This window comes from Schistocerca nitens, chromosome 9 (assembly GCF_023898315.1).
Source record: "Schistocerca nitens isolate TAMUIC-IGC-003100 chromosome 9, iqSchNite1.1, whole genome shotgun sequence".
Classification (NCBI taxonomy): domain Eukaryota; kingdom Metazoa; phylum Arthropoda; class Insecta; order Orthoptera; family Acrididae; genus Schistocerca; species Schistocerca nitens.
This window is the reverse complement of record NC_064622.1, coordinates 403,117,148-403,135,082: the sequence shown is the minus strand read 5'-3', so window position 1 is coordinate 403,135,082 and position 17,935 is coordinate 403,117,148. Positions and strand designations below refer to the sequence as shown.

The window sequence follows — 17,935 nt, the reverse complement described above, 5'->3', positions numbered from 1 at the left end:
GGCCGTGCGTTATCATTCATCAGGAGGGATGTGGGGTCCCCTGCACCCCTCAAAAGGCGGACATACTGGTGCAAAATGACCTCCCGATACACGTCACCTGTTACAGTTTCTCTGTCAAAGACATGCAGGGGTGTACGTGCACCAAGCATAACCCCAGCCCACACCATTAAACCACGACCTCCATACATGTCCCTTTCAAGGACATTAAGGGGTTGGTATCTGGTTGCTGGTTCACGCCAGATGCAAACCCGGCGACAATCACTGTTCAGACTATACCTGGACTCGTCTGTGAACATAACCTGGGACCACTGTTCCAATGACCATACACTGTGTTTTTGACACCAGGCTTTATGGGCTCTCCTGTGACCAGGGGTCAGTGGAATGCACCTTTCAGGTCTTCGAGCGAATAAACCATGTCTGTTCAGTCGTCTGTAGACTGTGTGTCTGGAGACAACTGTTCCAGTGGCCGCGGTAAGGTCCCGAGCAAGGCTACCTGCAGTACTCCGTGGCCTGGCCGTCTGCGGGCACTGATGGTGAAATATCTGTCTTCTTGTGTTGTTGTAAACTGTGGAAGTCCCGCACCGTAGCGCCTGGGCACGTTTCCTGTCTGCTGGAATCGTTGCCATACTCGTGAGATCACACTTTGTGGCACACGGAGGGCCCGTGATACGACCTGCTGCGTTTGACCAGCCTTCAGTCGCCCTAGTATTCTACCCCCCCCATAACGTCATCAATATGCGTTCTTTGAGCCATATTCATCACACAGTCACCATTAGCACGTCTGAAAACGCCTGCACACTTACTAGCTGCACCGTACTCTGACATGCACCAACGCATCTCTGTGTATGTGGACTGCTGCCAGCGCGACCGTGTGACGACCGCAGGTCAAATACACCGCATGCTCATACCCCGAGGTGATTTAAACCCGCAAACGGCCCACTAGAGCGTTGTTTCACCATGAATCAGCATTTTCCTTAATTTATGAGCATGAGTGTACTTTGGGATTTATGAACTACTTTGAGATAACTACTTTCTGTCTTGAATACGAGGAGATCATTCTTGATGTTTTACATTTCTGTGTAATATCGTTAGAGTAGAAAGAATACGTACAACAAAGCTTATAACGAAAGAAAAATGTAGCCATTAGCAAGTTAGGTACGGAGAAGCCCCGCAAGATTTCTGAACGCCCAGGCCATTATCATTGATACCGGCGAACGCAAACGTAGTCAGTGCACGCGTAACTGAAGTTTACTTTGTCAGCAGAAGTCTTTTTAGCCGTTACGACATACTTGCGGTATCCAGTGTGATTTCTTATACGATGTCAAGGATGTTTGGACAAGAAGATACAGCCTGCAGTCCGTCCATTGCCTGAAGCCATTACGGCAGATTGAGAACAGAGCCAACATAAACATGCTGGAAAACATTCATTTCAGGAAAATAAGCAAACTGTCATACAGCGGCGTGGCGACAGCTAACAACGTAACTTCAGCTCTCATTGTCGCCTGACGAAAATGTGTGTTTACACTTTTTGTAAGAAGCTCTCTGCAAATACGATAGTACACCCTTACCAAACACAGTGCGTGTCTGAATAGACTGGTGGGTTTTGAAATACAATGGTGTGCAAAACGTAAACACACGCGGAGGAGCTCATCGAAGGATATGATATTCTGCGAATGGAATTTCCCGCCCATTCTTCAGATTTAAATCTCACCGAGCACGTATGGGCTGCTTTGGAGACACGTACTACAGCGAGTCCAGATGCATCAACGACCATCCACAGTTTTCAACCGCGCTGGTGGAGGAATAGAACGTCCTACCAAACTAACTCGTTACCAGTCTTGTGGACAGCATGGGAGCACGTTGCTGAGCATGCATTGCCGACCATGATCATCACACACCATATTAAGGACCATTCGTAATGTCAAGGCGACCGTCAGGAGTCGCGGTAAGTTCTGTAGTTATTGTGTTTGAATAAAAGTGTCATTTCTGTTCGTCTGATTGCGAGTTTCTTTCAGTTACATTTTGTGCTATACTGCAGAAGTTCTTTCTATGTGTGGTCAAAGTTTCATTGAGCTAAGTTACTTGGCAGTGACACATCATACAAAAGTTATTTACATCCTTAAGTTTTGCACACCAGTGTAGTTGAGACCCAACATACAGCGAGCATCTTTGTCATTATTATACGGGGGATTGGAACTTTAATAGTGGCAATTATTTATTTACAGCTCGAACAAAATAGTTACGTGTTTCAAACCCATTGCCAGCGATGTGGAAGTCGTAGGATACTCTTAGCAGTACCAGTTGTGTTGACAGTTCGAGCGGCGCGGTGTAGTGCCTGACGAATTTGTAGCAGTTCTGAAGCGAATGCCGTGAAGTGTTTCCTTCAGTTTATAAATCGAGTTGAACTCACGAGGGCTTAAGTCAGGGGAGTGCAGTCGGTGGTATAGCACTTAGCAGCCCCATCATTCAAACAAATCAGTAACAGCTTGCACTGTACGTGCTCAAGCATTGTCCCGCAAAATGATGGTCAAGTGCTGCAGAAAGTGTCATCACTTCTGTCTAAGCTGGTGGTAGGTTGTGTTCCAAAAATCAACGGCATAGAGACAGAAGTGTTATTGACGTTCAAAGTAGTCACCAGCATTGTGTCCGCCCCGATAGCTGAGTGGTCAGTGTGACGGATTGCCGTCCTACGGGCCTGGGTTCGATTCCCGGTTGGGTCGGAGATTTTCTCCGCTCAGAGACTGGGTGTTGTGTTGTCTTCATCCCCATCCGGCGCGTAGGCCGCCCAATATGGCGTCTAATGTAATAAGACTTGCACCAAAGCGGTCGGACCTGCCCGCACGGGACCTTCCGGCCAATGACGCCAAACGAGCTGTAAATAAATAGTTGCCTCTATTAAAGTTCCAACCCTCGTATTATATTCCTTCTCCGCACAGGAGGATAAAGGGGCTCTATTAAGTGTTATGCTTAGTCATTCGTATTTCATTTTGCCTTAAATTATATAAATATCTTTCTGTTCTCTTCCGCCCTGACGCTGCAGTCTGGAACCGCAAGACCGCTACGGTCGCGGGTTCGAATCCTGCCTCGGGCATCGATGTTTGTGATGTCCTTAGGTTAGTTAGGTTTAACTAGTTCTAAGTTCTAGGGGACTAATGACCTCAGCAGTTGAGTCCCATAGTGCTCAGAGCCATTTGAACCATCTTCTGCCCTGATCGTCGGATATCCAGTTCGTATGGTCCAGTAATATGATGTCTCATACAGATTTCTGGACAAAAATAGATCTGAAGAGGGCGTTTTCTTTTCATAACTTAGTTTGCTTTAGCATTATACACTGGGATGACAAAAGTAATGAGATAGAGTTTTATCTAAATTGTGAGATAAATACAGAAACTTTCAATGCCCTAAAGTTAATATCACTCCATTTAGGAAAGGACGCATCTGGTCAACGACGGAAACAGCGCAAAGGCCTTCGTAATACAGGGCGATTATAATTAAAGTTATGAAGTTCCGAGTCCGGAACCGCGCTGCTGCTACGGTCGCAGGTTCGAATCCTGCCTCGGGCATGGATGTGGGTCATGTCCTTAGGTTTAAGTAGTTCTAAGTCTAGGGGACTGATTACCTCCGATGTTGAGTCCCATAGTGCTCGGAGCCATTTGAACCATTTGAAGTTCCGAATTCTGTAGTGCGTGCTGTATACATCGCAGGACGCTGAAAATCGTAGGTAGGTTCATCGATCGGTGCGCTTGCAGAATAAGCTGAAAAATAAAACTCCACTTTCTACCTCCAGGTGAAAATATGACGCTGTAAGAAGTCAGAATGTGAAATGTTTCGTTTTGACGTCAGGATGCTGTTTCTCGCTTGGCGACACATATTGATTTACACTCATGCTCATAAATTAAGGATAATGCTGATACATGGTGAAACAAGGCTCAGGTGGGCGGTTTGCGGGTTTAAATCACGCCGTGGTATGACCATGCGGTGCATTTGACCTGCGGTCGTCGCTCTGTGGCGCTGGTAGCAGTCCACGTACGCAGAGGTGTGTTGGCGCATGTCAGAGTACGGTGCAGCGAGTAAGTGTGCACACGTTTTCAGACGTGCTAATGGTGACTGTGTGTTGAAAATGGCTCAAAGAACACACACATATTGATGACGTTAAACACCACAAGAAGACCGATATCTCACCATCAGTGCCCGCAGACGGCCACGGAGTACTGCAGGTAGCCTTACTCGGGACCTTACCGTAGCCACTGGAACAGTTGTCTCCAGACACACGGTCTACAGAGACTGAACAGACATGGTTTATTCGCCCGGAGACGTACAAGGTGCTGACCCCTGGGCACAGGAGAGCCCGTAAAGACTGCTGTCAAGAACACAGCACATGGTCATTGGAACAGTTGTCCCATGTTATGTACACGGACGAATGCGGGTATAGTTTGAACAGTGATTCTCGCCGGGTTTCCAACTGGCGTGAACCAGGAACCAGATACCAACCCCTTAATGTCCTTGAAAGGGACATGTATGGAGGTCGTGGTTTAATGGTGTGGGCTGGGGTTATGCTTGGTGCGCGTACACCCTTGCATGTCTTTGGCAGAGGAACTGTAACAGGTCACGTGTATCGGGACGTCATTTTGCACCAGTATGACCACCTTTTCAGGGGTACAGTGGGTGCCACCTTCCTCCTAATGGATGATAACGCACGGACCCATCGAGCTGCCATCGTGGAGAAGTACCCTGAAGCAGAAGATATCAGGCGAATGGAGTGGCCTGCCTGTTCTCAAGACCTAAACCCCATCGAACACGTCTAGGCTGCTCTCGGTCGAAGTATCGCTGCACGTCTTCAAACTCCTACGACACTTCAGGAGATCCGACAGGCACTTGTGCAAGAATGGGAGGCTATACCCCAGCAGTTGCTCGACCACCTGATCCAGAATATGCCAACCCGTTGTGCGGCCTATGTACGTAATCATATCTCATATTTATGTCGGGGTACATGCGCAGGAAACAGTAGCGTTTTGTAGCACATGTGTTTCGGGACGGTTTTCTCAACTTATCACCAATACCGTGGACTTACAGATCTGTGTCGTATGTGTCCCCTATGTGCCTATGCTATTAGTGCCAATTTTGTGTAGTGCCACGTTGTGTGGCACCACATATTGTAAAGTGACTCTTGGTGTAAAGGGTCAGGAGGGTTGAAGTTTTTCGAACGAAACGCAGTGGCTGTCGAGAAGGAAGACCATGCACTAGTAGTAAAGTTCGTTTTATCAGAGCGGCAGCAATAACAACGCTGCATTGTGAGAATATTGCCGACAGCAACATCTGCGAGGAGGTCCCATGTCAATAATAAATGGGCCGAAGAATATGATAAATTTGAAGAAACAAGTGAATTAGGTGGCTTGCAGCAGGGAGAGGGAGGCTTCCAATCCCCATGACAGTTGTTGATAAAGTTGCTGTAGCTTTAGCCGACCGTACAGCGCATGCCTCAAATTGTGCAGCCAGTGATCGAGATGTGTCACGGGAATTGTCTCTCCACTAGTTAACAGTTCAAAAGATTTTGCGGCGCGTTTTACACTGGTACCCCTACAATACAAGATTAAGAATGTGCACCGAGTGAAACCCCAAGATAGGCTAACGCGCCGTGACTTTGTCCATCGTTTTTTGGCACGCATGGAAATGGATGAAGTGCGGCTACGGAATATTCTTAGGACAGAAGAGGCTCGGTTTGCTCTGCAGTGACGTGACGTGAATGCACAGAACTGTCGCATCTGGGGTTCTACTCTACCACACGCTGTGCAGGAGTACCCACTGCGCTCATCTTATATGACTGTGTGATGAGTGCCACAAGCTCCATCATTCTCAGTTCGTTTCTCTTCGAGCACAGCTCGCGTGCCTGGTAGGTGTACAGTGACATCTGCACCTTATAAGGGCTCCTTGTGCGACATGTGATTACAGATTTGCAAGAATGCAATTGTGTCTGAAACTAGTGGCGCAGACAAGATAGTGCGACAGCACATTTCGCTTGCCAGCTGGGACATCTGCATCGAGAAACTTTCGGTAACGACAGCATCATCTCTAGGTAATTTCAGTAAGTGTGGCCTTTCAGATTCCCCGAGCAAGATCCATGTGACTTCTGGTTGTAGGAATATCGGAAAGATAGGGTCTATCAGGGACGTATTGAGGCTCTTCCTGATATGAAAGATAGCATACGACTACATGTAGCTCTGATTACAATGGATATGCTGCGGGAAACTGTTGTCTATCCCGTGTTACAGCATGTTGCTGAGTCGGGATATCATACTGAACACGTGTTATAACTTGTGACCATGTCCTAATTACGTGACAGACACCTGTTATCATGTGTTTGATCGTTCCTCCCCTTTTCCTGCATCCTCACCACATTACGACTGCTTACAATGCCATATTTTCACCTGGTGGCAGAAAGTGGAACTATAATTTTTTTCAGCATACTCTGTGAGTGCTCTCATTAATGTACACACCTACGATGTATACAGCCCGCACTGCAGCCGGCACACAGTCAGTTTAATTACAACCACCGGCTACTACGTAGCATTTTAAGTTTCAACTGTTGGTTTCAAACATATGCTGCAATACCTTCTAAGCAGCAAAATATCAGTGACTAGAACTAGTACTTACTGAAACATACCTCTGCACTAACAGCTCTTTTTTTCCCTTTTATAGTTTTCTGTCAGCAAAAGATCAGAGATAATAAGTAGGTGTGGAAAATCAGACAAATCTGTCTTTGTATTTACTTATTTATTTAGAATATTTAAGAATAAATAATGCACATTTTTCTCAGCTGGACTTACAAGGAGAAAGATACCTTTAATACTAATATACACAATATACAGTTTACATTTAAGGTAGCTTTCGCCTAATGGACCCTTGTGAATCCCTGCACTGAATGAAATCTCTTGACGTGACTTGAAGAAGAAATTCTGTGTTCTTTGTTCGTTATGTATGTGAGATGAAGAGGGAGCAGTTCTTCTGATTACACGTTGGGAGCACAATGAAATGGCATGAAATGGACTGATATGGATCTTATCAAGATCCATTGATGTCTCGAATACAAATATTTTGTGGATGGAGACTGAGGTTTCTGCCTGATTCTTGTTCTTCGTAATACATTTGAAAGTTGCACCCATACACACACGCAACAATAAAAAGAAAAACAGGTAGAAACTGTTGGTCCATAAGCTTCTGTGACGACAATCACTGAACAGTCAGACAGCTGTTACTAAAAAACTGTTGTCACTAAAATGTCCCCCATTATCAGATGGAAGAGTAACACATTTCCTTCACCACCAGGGTGATGTCTTGATTATTAGACCCACGGCTGAATTACATACAAGGGAGGTATTTAGTTGATTAAAATAACTTCGTGAGCAATGTGTACAGGTGGAGAAAAGCAGCATTGCGATACGGGATGCACTCGTTAGCGCATTCTCAAGGTCGCGAGTTTCTCGGTAAAACTGGCAACACTGTTACAACTGTGGGTCAGGGAAGGACCGCCAAGTGGATGGCAGCTTGTCCCACCACTGGACTTTCTCAAGCGTGAATCACGAAGCTGTGTTAATCGATGAACAGCTTTGGAGTATGGAATGTACATTTGACTAAGATGCATTGGTGATTTCATTCAACTGACAGGTGTTCCGGCTGCCTCGGAGACGGATGTGACTTCTAGGAGCGGCACACGCTGTAGGCGAGTCGCTGGTCGCTCTCAGGGGGTGGGTGCTTCAGAGCTTCTTGTCCTTCTTGGCGGACCTGCCGAACCCGTCATAGTCGTCGTCGTCGTAATACTCTGGCCTCGGTCGGCCGCCAATGATCCCTGTGGGCCCGCCAGGACCCACCAGCACTTCGGGAATGTCTCGAGGACCGTCAGGTCGACCCCCGAACGTGACGGGGCCTTCACCGCCGCCGCCGTAGGGTCGGTCGATGCCGAAGCCCTCGCCCTGCGGCTTCAGGTCATAGCAGCAGTACTGCTTGCCAGCGTCGCAGCTGCCCTGTACACAGAACACCAAAAATATTAGCGACATTTTCTAACCGGGTTAAACGTGTCAAGTTGAAAATGTTTGAAGAACAAGGTCCCGAAACCAGTCTCTCTCTTTCTCTCGCTCTATCGCGTGTGCACTGCGAAACAAAACTTAGTTTCTGAGCGATGTGCACGCCACAGACATCCTCTGAAAGCTTCATTTAGTACCATGTTCTTACCAATCATTCTAAAGTCCGCGGAAGCCCTTCCATTACACTGTGGGACTACCACCTCCAGAATTGGTACAGTCGGAACTTTGAATCTGGTTTCTTGTTTGACAAATAATTACATTTTGCTGCGTATAATCAGCACTATTGCATAGATGTTAGGTCCCATAGTGCTCAGAGCCATTTGAACCAGCACTATTGCAAGCAGCGAACTGACAGAACAAAGCCTGGAATTTGGAGGCTACGACCAGTCTATCTGCAAATATTACTCTACGCAGATGATACATCATAAAGAGTTTACTAGGCCATAGTGGAATGGTTTGAAGAACTGGAGTGGAAGGAAATGATGGTGAATACAGATAAAAGAAAGTAATGTGGTTTCAGAATACAAGAAAGGAAGAAGATGGTTCAAATGGCTCTGAGCACTATGGGACTCAACTGCTGTGGTCATTAGTCCCCTAGAACTTAGAACTACTTAAACCTAACTAACCTAAGGACATCACACACATCCATGCCCGAGGCAGGATTCGAACCTGCGACCGTAGCAGTCGCACGGTTCCGGACTGCGCGCCTAGAACCGCGAGACCACCGCGGCCGGCAAAGGAAGAAGAACTCAGTATATTATGTAATGGAAAGGCTCTTGCAAAAGTAGGCAATTTTGAATGTCTTGTCACCACACTAAATAGTGATGGGAGAATAGAACAAGATGTGCTAAATACAACTACGGAAGCCGGCTACTGTGACCGAGTGGTTCTAGGCGCTTCAGTCCGGAACCGCGCGACTGCTACGGTCGCAGGTTCGAATCCTGCCTCGGGCATGCATGTGTGTGATGTCCGTAGGTTAGTTAGGTTTAAGTAGTTCAAAGTTCTAGGGGACTGTTGACCTCAGATGTTAAGTCCCATAGTGCTCAGAGCCATTTGAACCACTTCAACAATTACGGAAGTAGTGTCAGCGTCCTATCGCATGAATAACACGATACTAGGAAAGGAAGCGATAAGTACGAAAACTAAAATGCAGATTTACAATGCAATTATTTGAATACTAATTACAGTGCATAGTATGGAGAACTTAACACTGCAAGGGGAACACCTACGCAGGATCATTGCCCCAGAAATAAAGTTTATGAGGATAAATTAGGAAAGATCAGAAGAAATAGAGTTATAAATGAAAAAATCGAGGAGAGATTGGGCAAAGAAACCAATGAGTGTGATGGTTTAGGAGTATGAATTGAAGTGGTGTGAGCATACTAAGAAAATGTGAGAGGAAATGAAAGCTGAATAAATATCTTAAATGCGTGTACAGGGAGGAGCTGGACGAGGAGTATCCTACATCATTCAGGGGGACAGGTTGGAGAAACTGGGATAAATCCGTAGGAAAAAAATTGTGGAAATGAAGAGATTGTGCGAGAATAGAGGGAAATGGAGGAAATGTCACAAGCTGTTATATTAATATCTCGTTTACTTTCCACTATTTTTGATTTTAAATCATCACCGGGTTAACAAATATAGGTGACATGAAAGGATGGGTCTCTGTGGTGTAGGAGTAGCGCCTTCGACGACTAATTAAAAACGCCTTGGTTCTCAGGTTCAATCCCACAGCTTCCATTATGAATAAAAACCAATAACAATGGCAACCTGTACAAGAAGTCACTCTCGTTCTGTCAATTGCTTTATCAAGGCGGACAGAGAAATGGACAGAGTTTCGGCACATGCTCTTGCCGTTGTGGTGGGAAACTGATCCTAAAAGGCGGAAGAATCGGTAATTATCAATGATATGATGATGCAGAAGATATTAGAAACCACTTCATTATAGAAGAATAGGATATTCCTGGAAAAAAGATGTCACTTAATTTAGGGACAAAATTATGAGAATGTACATTTCGAGTACAGCATTATACGGAAGTGAATCATGAACTGTGAGAAAAACCGGAAAAGAAGAGCATAGTAGTATTTGAGATGTGGTCCTATAGAAGGATGTTGAAAATTAGGTGGCGTAATCAGAAATAAGGAGGTTCTCCGCAGTATCGACGAAGAAAGGAACACGTTGTAACAGGGACAAAAAGGAGGGAAAGGATGACAGGACAAGTGTTAAGACATCAAGGAATTATACCCAAGGTACTAGAGTGGGTTGTAGAGAATAAAAATTATAGGGAAAGACAGAAATTGTAATATATCCAACAAATGACTGAGAAGTTGATTGCAAGTAAGATAGACGGGAGTGAAGGCGTGGCGGGGCGCATCAAACCAGTCAGAAGACTATTGAGGAAAAAAAGGAGGATGGTATGACGACATCGAAAGAACAGGTGGAACACAGCAATACAAAGTACGAAGCACCATGGTTTTTACAATACAGTTCAAAACAACAAGCTATGAGTGTCCGTTTTACAGCACAGTTTGTGTGGAGGAAAGATTAGTCTAACGTCATGGTGACACCTTGGTCATTAGAAACAGGGTACTCGCTAATTGGGGAAATAAGTCGACTATAGCCTTCATGAAAGAAATTAGTGATTCAGACAAACTTTGGGAAAGACGTATCTTTGAATGTCCATCTTTGTTGAATATGGTGACTGCGACTTCGATTGGTCAACAGTTGGTCAAACAGTACAACACCTCCAGCCATACATTTTGAGCTCCTTACTAAGCTACCGATTTCGATGTTACGTGATGTAGTCATTAGGCCCCTTGACGAAAGCAAATCGGATAAAATCCATCTGCGTGTAGTCATTGTCGGAGCCACAATAAGATGATCCACAGAGCATGACGTGATCACTTCGTGCGTCTACCAGTGGGTATTGTCGTGTTCTCGGAAGAGAAGCAGTAACAACAGAACGGGTCGATCAAAAAAAAAAAAAAAATGGTTCAAAAGGCTCTGAGCACTATGCGACTTAACTTCTGAGGTCATCAGTCCCCTAGAACTTAGAACTACTTAAACCTAACTAACCTAATGACATCACACACATCCATGCCCGAGGCAGGATTCGAACCTGCGACCGTAGCGGTCGCTCGGTTCCAGACTGTAGCGCCTCGAACCGCACGGCCACACCTGCCGGCCCACGGGTCGATCAGGAGAACTCACTAACTTCCAACGTCGATTAGTCATTGTGTACCCCTGTGTAACAAATCCATCAGGGACATTTAAAACCTTCTAAAGCTGCCCAAGTCGACGGTCATTTGATTATGAAGCGGAAATGAGAAAGGACAACCGAAGATAAACCAAGACCTGGCAGATCTCATGTACTGACAGGCAGAGATTGTCGAGCACTGTTCAGGGTAGTTTAAAAGAAATCGAATGAAGTAAGCTGAATAAATCATTCGTTAGTTCCAAAGTGCTACCAGCTGCCCAGAAATCACAATGACTGTCCGTGGGGACTTAAAAACAATGGGGTACAATGGTCGAGCAGCTGCTCGTAAGCCGCACATTTCTAAATTCAATGCTGGGCGAAGCTTGAGGCGGTCTAAAGAGTGACACCATTGGACAGTAGATGACTGGAAACAAGTGATTTGCAGGGATGAATCACTTTATACACTACTACAATGCGATCGGAGAGTTAGGGTTTGGTGACTATCTGGAGATCGTTGTCTGCCATCATGTGTAGTGTCAGCAGTGAAGTATGGAGAAGGTGGTGTTAAAATAAGGGGTTATTTTTCTTGCTTAGGGTGTGGTTCCCTTATTGCGCTTAAGAAAACACTATATGCGGAAGGATGTGAACACGTTTTGAGCATTATGTCTGTGCACTGCAGAAGAACAGTTCGGATACGATGATTGTTAGTATGACCATGACAATGCACCCTAGGGTGTGGTTCCCTTATTGCGCTTAAGAAAACACTATATGCGGAAGGATGTGAACACGTTTTGAGCATTATGTCTGTGCACTGCAGAAGAACAGTTCGGATACGATGATTGTTAGTATGACCATGACAATGCACCCTGTCATAAAGCAGCAACTGTGACACAATGGTTTGTGGACCATAACATCCCTGAAATGGACTTTCCTGACTAATGGAACACTTTTGGGATAAGCTGGTACGTCAATTTCGCTCCCGATCCGACCGTCCCACATTACGGCTGTTGAGGAAGAATGGGCTGCCATTCCTCCACCATTCACCATCCTCAACAATGTTCAAGCCGTCTTAAAGGCAAAGGTTTGACACATACCCAATTAATGTCCACCCATAACGTCCCAAACCAAGCGAGGTGGCGCAGTGGTTAGCACACTGGACTTGCATTCGGGAGGCTGAAGGTTCAAATCCGCGTCCGGCCATCCTGATTTGGGTTTTCCGTGATTTCCCTAAATCGCTTCAGGAAAATGCCAGGATGGTTCCTTTGAAAGGGCGCGGCCCACTTCCTTCCCCATCCTTCCCTAATCCGATGGGACCAATGACCTCGCCATTTGGTCCCCTCCCCCAAATCAACCAACCAATCCATCTGTCCCAATACTTTGGATGAGATAGTGTATCAGTGCTTTTCATCCACTGTGAATAATCTCTCCCCCCCCCTCTCTCTCTCTCTCTTTCCCTCCTCCCTGTCTCTCCCTTTCTCTCTGACACACACACACACACACACACACACACACACACACACAGAGGCACTTTCCACTTTTATTTAGCACTGGACTTCTCCTATGCTGCGAGGCTGCGGTACTTACGAAGACAATGCCAGGCGAGTTGCAGTTGAAGGAGTGGGCGCACTTGCAGCGGTCGTACGATTTGAAGCCACCAGGAGGCGTGGGCCGCTGCTCCCAGGATGGCACGGGGCCCGTCAGCACGGGCGTGCCCGGGGGCGGTGGGGGCGGGCCAGGGGGCCTTGGCCGGTAGTCGGGCCGGCCGTACGGGGGCGGAGGAGGCGGCGGCGGGGGCGGCGGCCGCGAAGGGTCTGGCCCCGGCTCCGGCTCGTAGATTGGCGGCGGGGGCCTGCGGCAACGCAGCACAAATTCAGGAACACTTTTGTTTACATCTCCCCTGCTTAACTACAGTTCACTGCACTTTTATTTGTTTTCCTGTCTCCTATTAATTATCACCGCTCGTCTCTCCACTGCTTGCTCAACAACTCTCAATTTATAAATCGTTTTCACAACAAAAATTCGTGTCTCACTGTTACAAGGCAGAACTGGACCCCACGCTGATGGTATACTTGCCGTTAGAGACACAGAGGAAGCTTGGTTCTGAAAGATCGTTGACTTTGCCGAAAGCATCATGCACCATTCTTTAGTCTATTTTCCCCGCCACGCAGTCTTTTTCACCTAGTAATTCCCCACTGCTTACTATTTTTTTTCCTTTATTGGATTTCGATTCCCCCGAAGGGGGTGGGCTGGCAGCAGCTTAGTACGCTGCTCTTCAGCCTACAGAATTTTTAAAACATAAGAATATGAGAAACAATAAAAGCAGGCGATAAAATGGTGACTTAAATTGTAAAACGGCGGAAAATTGTGGAAAGTTAAAACATAAAACAAATGGTGGGCGATGATAATAAAATACACAGGAGGCAGACAGGGAAAATAGTAGACAGACAATTAAAAACACGGCGACAGTCTGGTTTATGTTCGCAAGAGATATAAAAATCACACCCTGCAACAGTATGATGTCCATTTGCAACACTTCAGAAAAGACGCACAACACTTAACAAGCACTGGAAACACTGCACTAAAAAGTCTGCACGAAGATGATACATCACAGGCAAGGGCATGTGGAGGGGAAAAAAAGGGGGGAGGAGAAGGTGGGTGGGGGGGGGGGGAACCGACGAAGGGAGAGAACTCAGAAGGGGGCAGTAGGGCAGACGCGAGAGGGAATGGGGAAAGGCAGAGGAAGGAAACGCAAAAGGACTTAGGACTTGGGGGAGAGAGAGGAGGCAGAGAGAGGGTAGGAGGGGAAAAACAGGATGCAATGGGGGGGAGGGAAGAGGGAGCCCGGGTAAAGGACAAAGGAAAGGAGGGGGAGGTGAGGATCAGAGTTGATAGAAGGGATAAATGGAGGGAGAGAGGGCAGCATCTGGGAGGGGGAGTTGACAGAAGCCACCTTGGGAAAGGAGATGAAGGGTGTAGAGATGGAGGGCAGGGGGGACACAGCAGTGAAGGCGTGGCAGGGGGTGGGGCTTGGAGAGGAGAGGAGCAACCAGGGGGTGAGGGGGATCAAGGCGGCGAGAGGTGTAGAGTATGTGGATATGTTAGAGGAATAGGAGCAGATGGGGGAAAAGAATCACGTCGTAGACGATCCGCGTGGGGGCGGGAGGCGGATACAGAAGGTGAGGCGGAGTGCATGGCGCTCGAGGATCTGGAGGGACTTACAGAATATTAGCGGGGTGGATATCTAGGTGGGACTGGCATAACAGAGGATGGGACGGATTAAGTATTTGTAGGTGTGGATGATGGTAGAGGTGTTCAACCCCTATGTCTAGCCAGAGAGGAGTTTGAGGCGGTTGTGGGCTTTGGATTGGATAGAGCGGAGATGAGGGATCCAGGTGAGGTGACGGTCAATGGTGAGGCCAAGGTAGGTGAGGGTGGGGGAGAGGCGGACAGGACGCGTGCAGATGGTAAGGGAGAAGTCAAGGAGCCGGAAGGAGTGAGTGATATGACCTACGATGATTGCCTGGGTCTTGGAAGGATTGATTTTCAGTAACCACTGTTTGCACCATGCGGCAAAAAGGTGATTCTGGAGAAGGCGTTGGGAACTTTGGAGGGTAGGAGCGTGGGCGAGGAATGCGGTGTCATCGGCATACTGCAGGAGGTGTACTGGAGGGGGGGGGGCATATCTGCTGTGTACAGGAGGTAGAGGAGAGGGGAGAGGACAGAGCCCTGGGGCACACCTGCAGAGGGGTAGAACGTGCGGGAATCGACGTTATAGATGGTAACGTAGGAGGGGCGGCGGGAGAGGAAGGAGGCCATCAGACGGACGTAGCTCACAAGAAGGGCGTAGGTTGAAGTTTAAACAGGAGACCGGGATGCCAGACACGGTCGTAGGCCTTTTCGAGGTCGAGGGAAACAAAAATGGCGGAGCGAAGGGAGTTAAGCTGGAGGGAGAGGAAATGAGTGAGGCGTAGGAGTTGGTCATCGGTAGAGAAGGAAGGTCGAAAGCCACATTGGGTGTTGGGGAGGGGGTGGTTTCGGTGGAGGTGGGATGGATGCGCCGGGTAAGGATGTATTCCAAGAGCTTGCTGAACACCGAGGTGAGACATGTAGGGCGATAGGAAGACGCGTCAGATGCAGGCTTGTTGGGCTGCTTACTACTAAGTACATCTTCTTTAGGAATTACCTTTCGTTCTTTTGCAGAGGTATGCTGTGTCCCGTTTATTGGTATGTTGAATAAGAGTCTACTCAGTCCTTTAAGGAAATTAGAAGTTACAAGAGAAACAGTGAAACAAGAAACTAAATGTTTGTCCAGCCAGTGTAACTAGTAAAGCACGGCAAATCATCTTGAGAAACAGATGGGAGATCTAATTGACCATGAGAGAATACGAGATTCGAATACAAAGGCCGGAAAACACGGAAAATCGCACCGCGTCAGCACTGGTGAGTGGTGTGCAGTCAGCTCGCAGAGGAAGCCGCGTTCGCACGGGAGTACGGCTCTAGGTAGCCGTGCGGTGGAACTGTATTCCTACCGATATGACTCTACACAAGACTGGCTCCTAAGTAGTGGAGCCGGTACATGTCAAACAAAGAAGCCACTCCCCGCGGTAGTTGAATAATGCAATGGCTCTGTTCTTCATAAATGTACGTCATCTTGTGACATCCTGAAATTCTATGTTCAGCGAATATCAATTTATTTTGTTCCCACCATCCGACTGTCCCATGTCAAGGCAAGAAATCGGCAGGACCAAATAGCGAGAAAAATTAATATTGTAATACAAATTTGCATATTACGTTTCCAATTTGTTATGTATTCATGCCATCAGCCCATGGTCATTAGATTTATAGTTTTGCCTCCTGTGTGAATCGTTTATTCGAAATATTATTAATCGCGTAATTAATTAATCTTTCTCTGCAAGGACTGGACGAGACAGCCACTGGATGGCAAGGAAGGGCAGCGACACAGCAATCAGTAGCAACCCCATTCTTTTTTTGTTATTATTGCATATCCAGATTTCAGATATAAATAGATATCTTCAGTGCTAAAATACAAGGAACTTACAGAACCTGAATTTATTTACATAAAACAATAAGTAAAACACCATGTTATCCAATAGAAATGATCCGCTTTAGTCGATATACCATTTGAGTGAGTTATAATCCAACAAACTCTCAGCAGTATATGTCACAATACGTGTTTACTGGTATACAGGCAGAAGGAAACTGAAGTTGTTGTTTACAACAATACAGCAGCCTCAGTTTGCGTCATGTAGTGTAGGTAACGCTGTCTATAATCCAAAAACTAACTAACTCAGTTTCTTTCCGATATAGTAGCTGAAAATCGATTTTTATTGAATAAAATCAACAAGTATATTTGCATATCACCTTTGAAATACACTCCTGGAAATGGAAAAAAGAACACATTGACACCGGTGTGTCAGACCCACCATACTTGCTCCGGACACTGTGAGAGGGCTGTACAAGCAATGATCACACGCACGGCACAGCGGACACACCAGGAACCGCGGTGTTGGCCGTCGAATGGCGCCAGCTGCGCAGCATTTGTGCACCGCCGCCGTCAGTGTCAGCCAGTTTGCCGTGGCATACGGAGCTCCATCGCAGTCTTTAACACTGGTAGCATGCCGCGACAGCGTGGACGTGAACCGTATGTGCAGTTGACGGACTTTGAGCGAGGGCGTATAGTGGGCATGCGGGAGGCCGGGTGGACGTACCGCCGAATTGCTCAACACGTGGGGCGTGAGGTCTCCACAGTACATCGATGTTGTCGCCAGTGGTCGGCGGAAGGTGCACGTGCCCGTCGACCTGGGACCGGACCGCAGCGACGCACGGATGCACGCCAAGACCGTAGGATCCTTCGCAGTGTCGTAGGGGACCGCACCGCCACTTCCCAGCAAATTAGGGACACTGTTGCTCCTGGGGTATCGGCGAGGACCATTCGCAACCGTCTCCATGAAGCTGGGCTACGGTCCCGCACACCGTTAGGCCGTCTTCCGCTCACGCCCCAACATCGTGCAGCCCGCCTCCAGTGGTGTCGCGACAGGCGTGAATGAAGGGACGAATGGAGACGTGTCGTCTTCAGCGATGAGAGTCGCTTCTGCCTTGGTGCCAATGATGGTCGTATGCGTGTTTGGCGCCGTGCAGGTGAGCGCCACAATCAGGACTGCATACGACCGAGGCACACAGGGCCAACACCCAGCATCATGGTGTGGGGACCGATCTCCTACACTGGCCGTACACCACTGGTGATCGTCGAGGGGACACTGAATAGTGCACGGTACATCCAAACCGTCATCGAACCCATCGTTCTACCATTCCTAGACCGGCAAGGGAACTTGCTGTTCCAACAGGACAATGTACGTCCGCATGTATCCCGTGCCAGCCAACGTGCTCTAGAAGGTGTAAGTCAACTACCCTGGCCAGCAAGATCTCCGGATCTGTCGCCCATTAAGCATGTTTGGGACTGGATGAAGCGTCGTCTCACGCGGTCTGCACGTCCAGCACGAACGCTGGTCCAACTGAGGCGCCAGGTGGAAATGGCATGGCAAGCCGTTCCACAGGACTACATCCAGCATCTCTACGATCGTCTCCATGGGAGAATAGCAGCCTGCATTGCTGCGAAAGGTGGATATACACTGTACTAGT

At 47.4% G+C, this 17,935-nt stretch overlaps 2 protein-coding genes across 2 annotated transcripts in view; one reads left to right on the top strand and one right to left on the bottom strand.

Annotated features, from left to right (window-relative positions):
* The window catches only part of LOC126204276 (uncharacterized), a 681,498-nt gene that overhangs the window by 39,083 nt on the left and 624,480 nt on the right, over nucleotides 1–17,935 (top strand). The gene's annotated exons all lie outside the window — the stretch shown is intronic.
* Nucleotides 6,757–17,935, bottom strand: part of LOC126202876 (proline-rich protein 2-like) — a 74,719-nt gene continuing 63,540 nt past the window's right edge. Inside the window, exons 3-4 of the mRNA XM_049936916.1 lie at nucleotides 12,860–13,124; nucleotides 6,757–8,018 (exon numbers count right to left, since the gene is read on the bottom strand). Of these exons, the coding sequence (XP_049792873.1) occupies nucleotides 7,752–8,018; nucleotides 12,860–13,124 (532 nt within the window). The 3' untranslated portion in view covers nucleotides 6,757–7,751. The remainder of the gene's footprint in view (nucleotides 8,019–12,859; nucleotides 13,125–17,935) is intronic.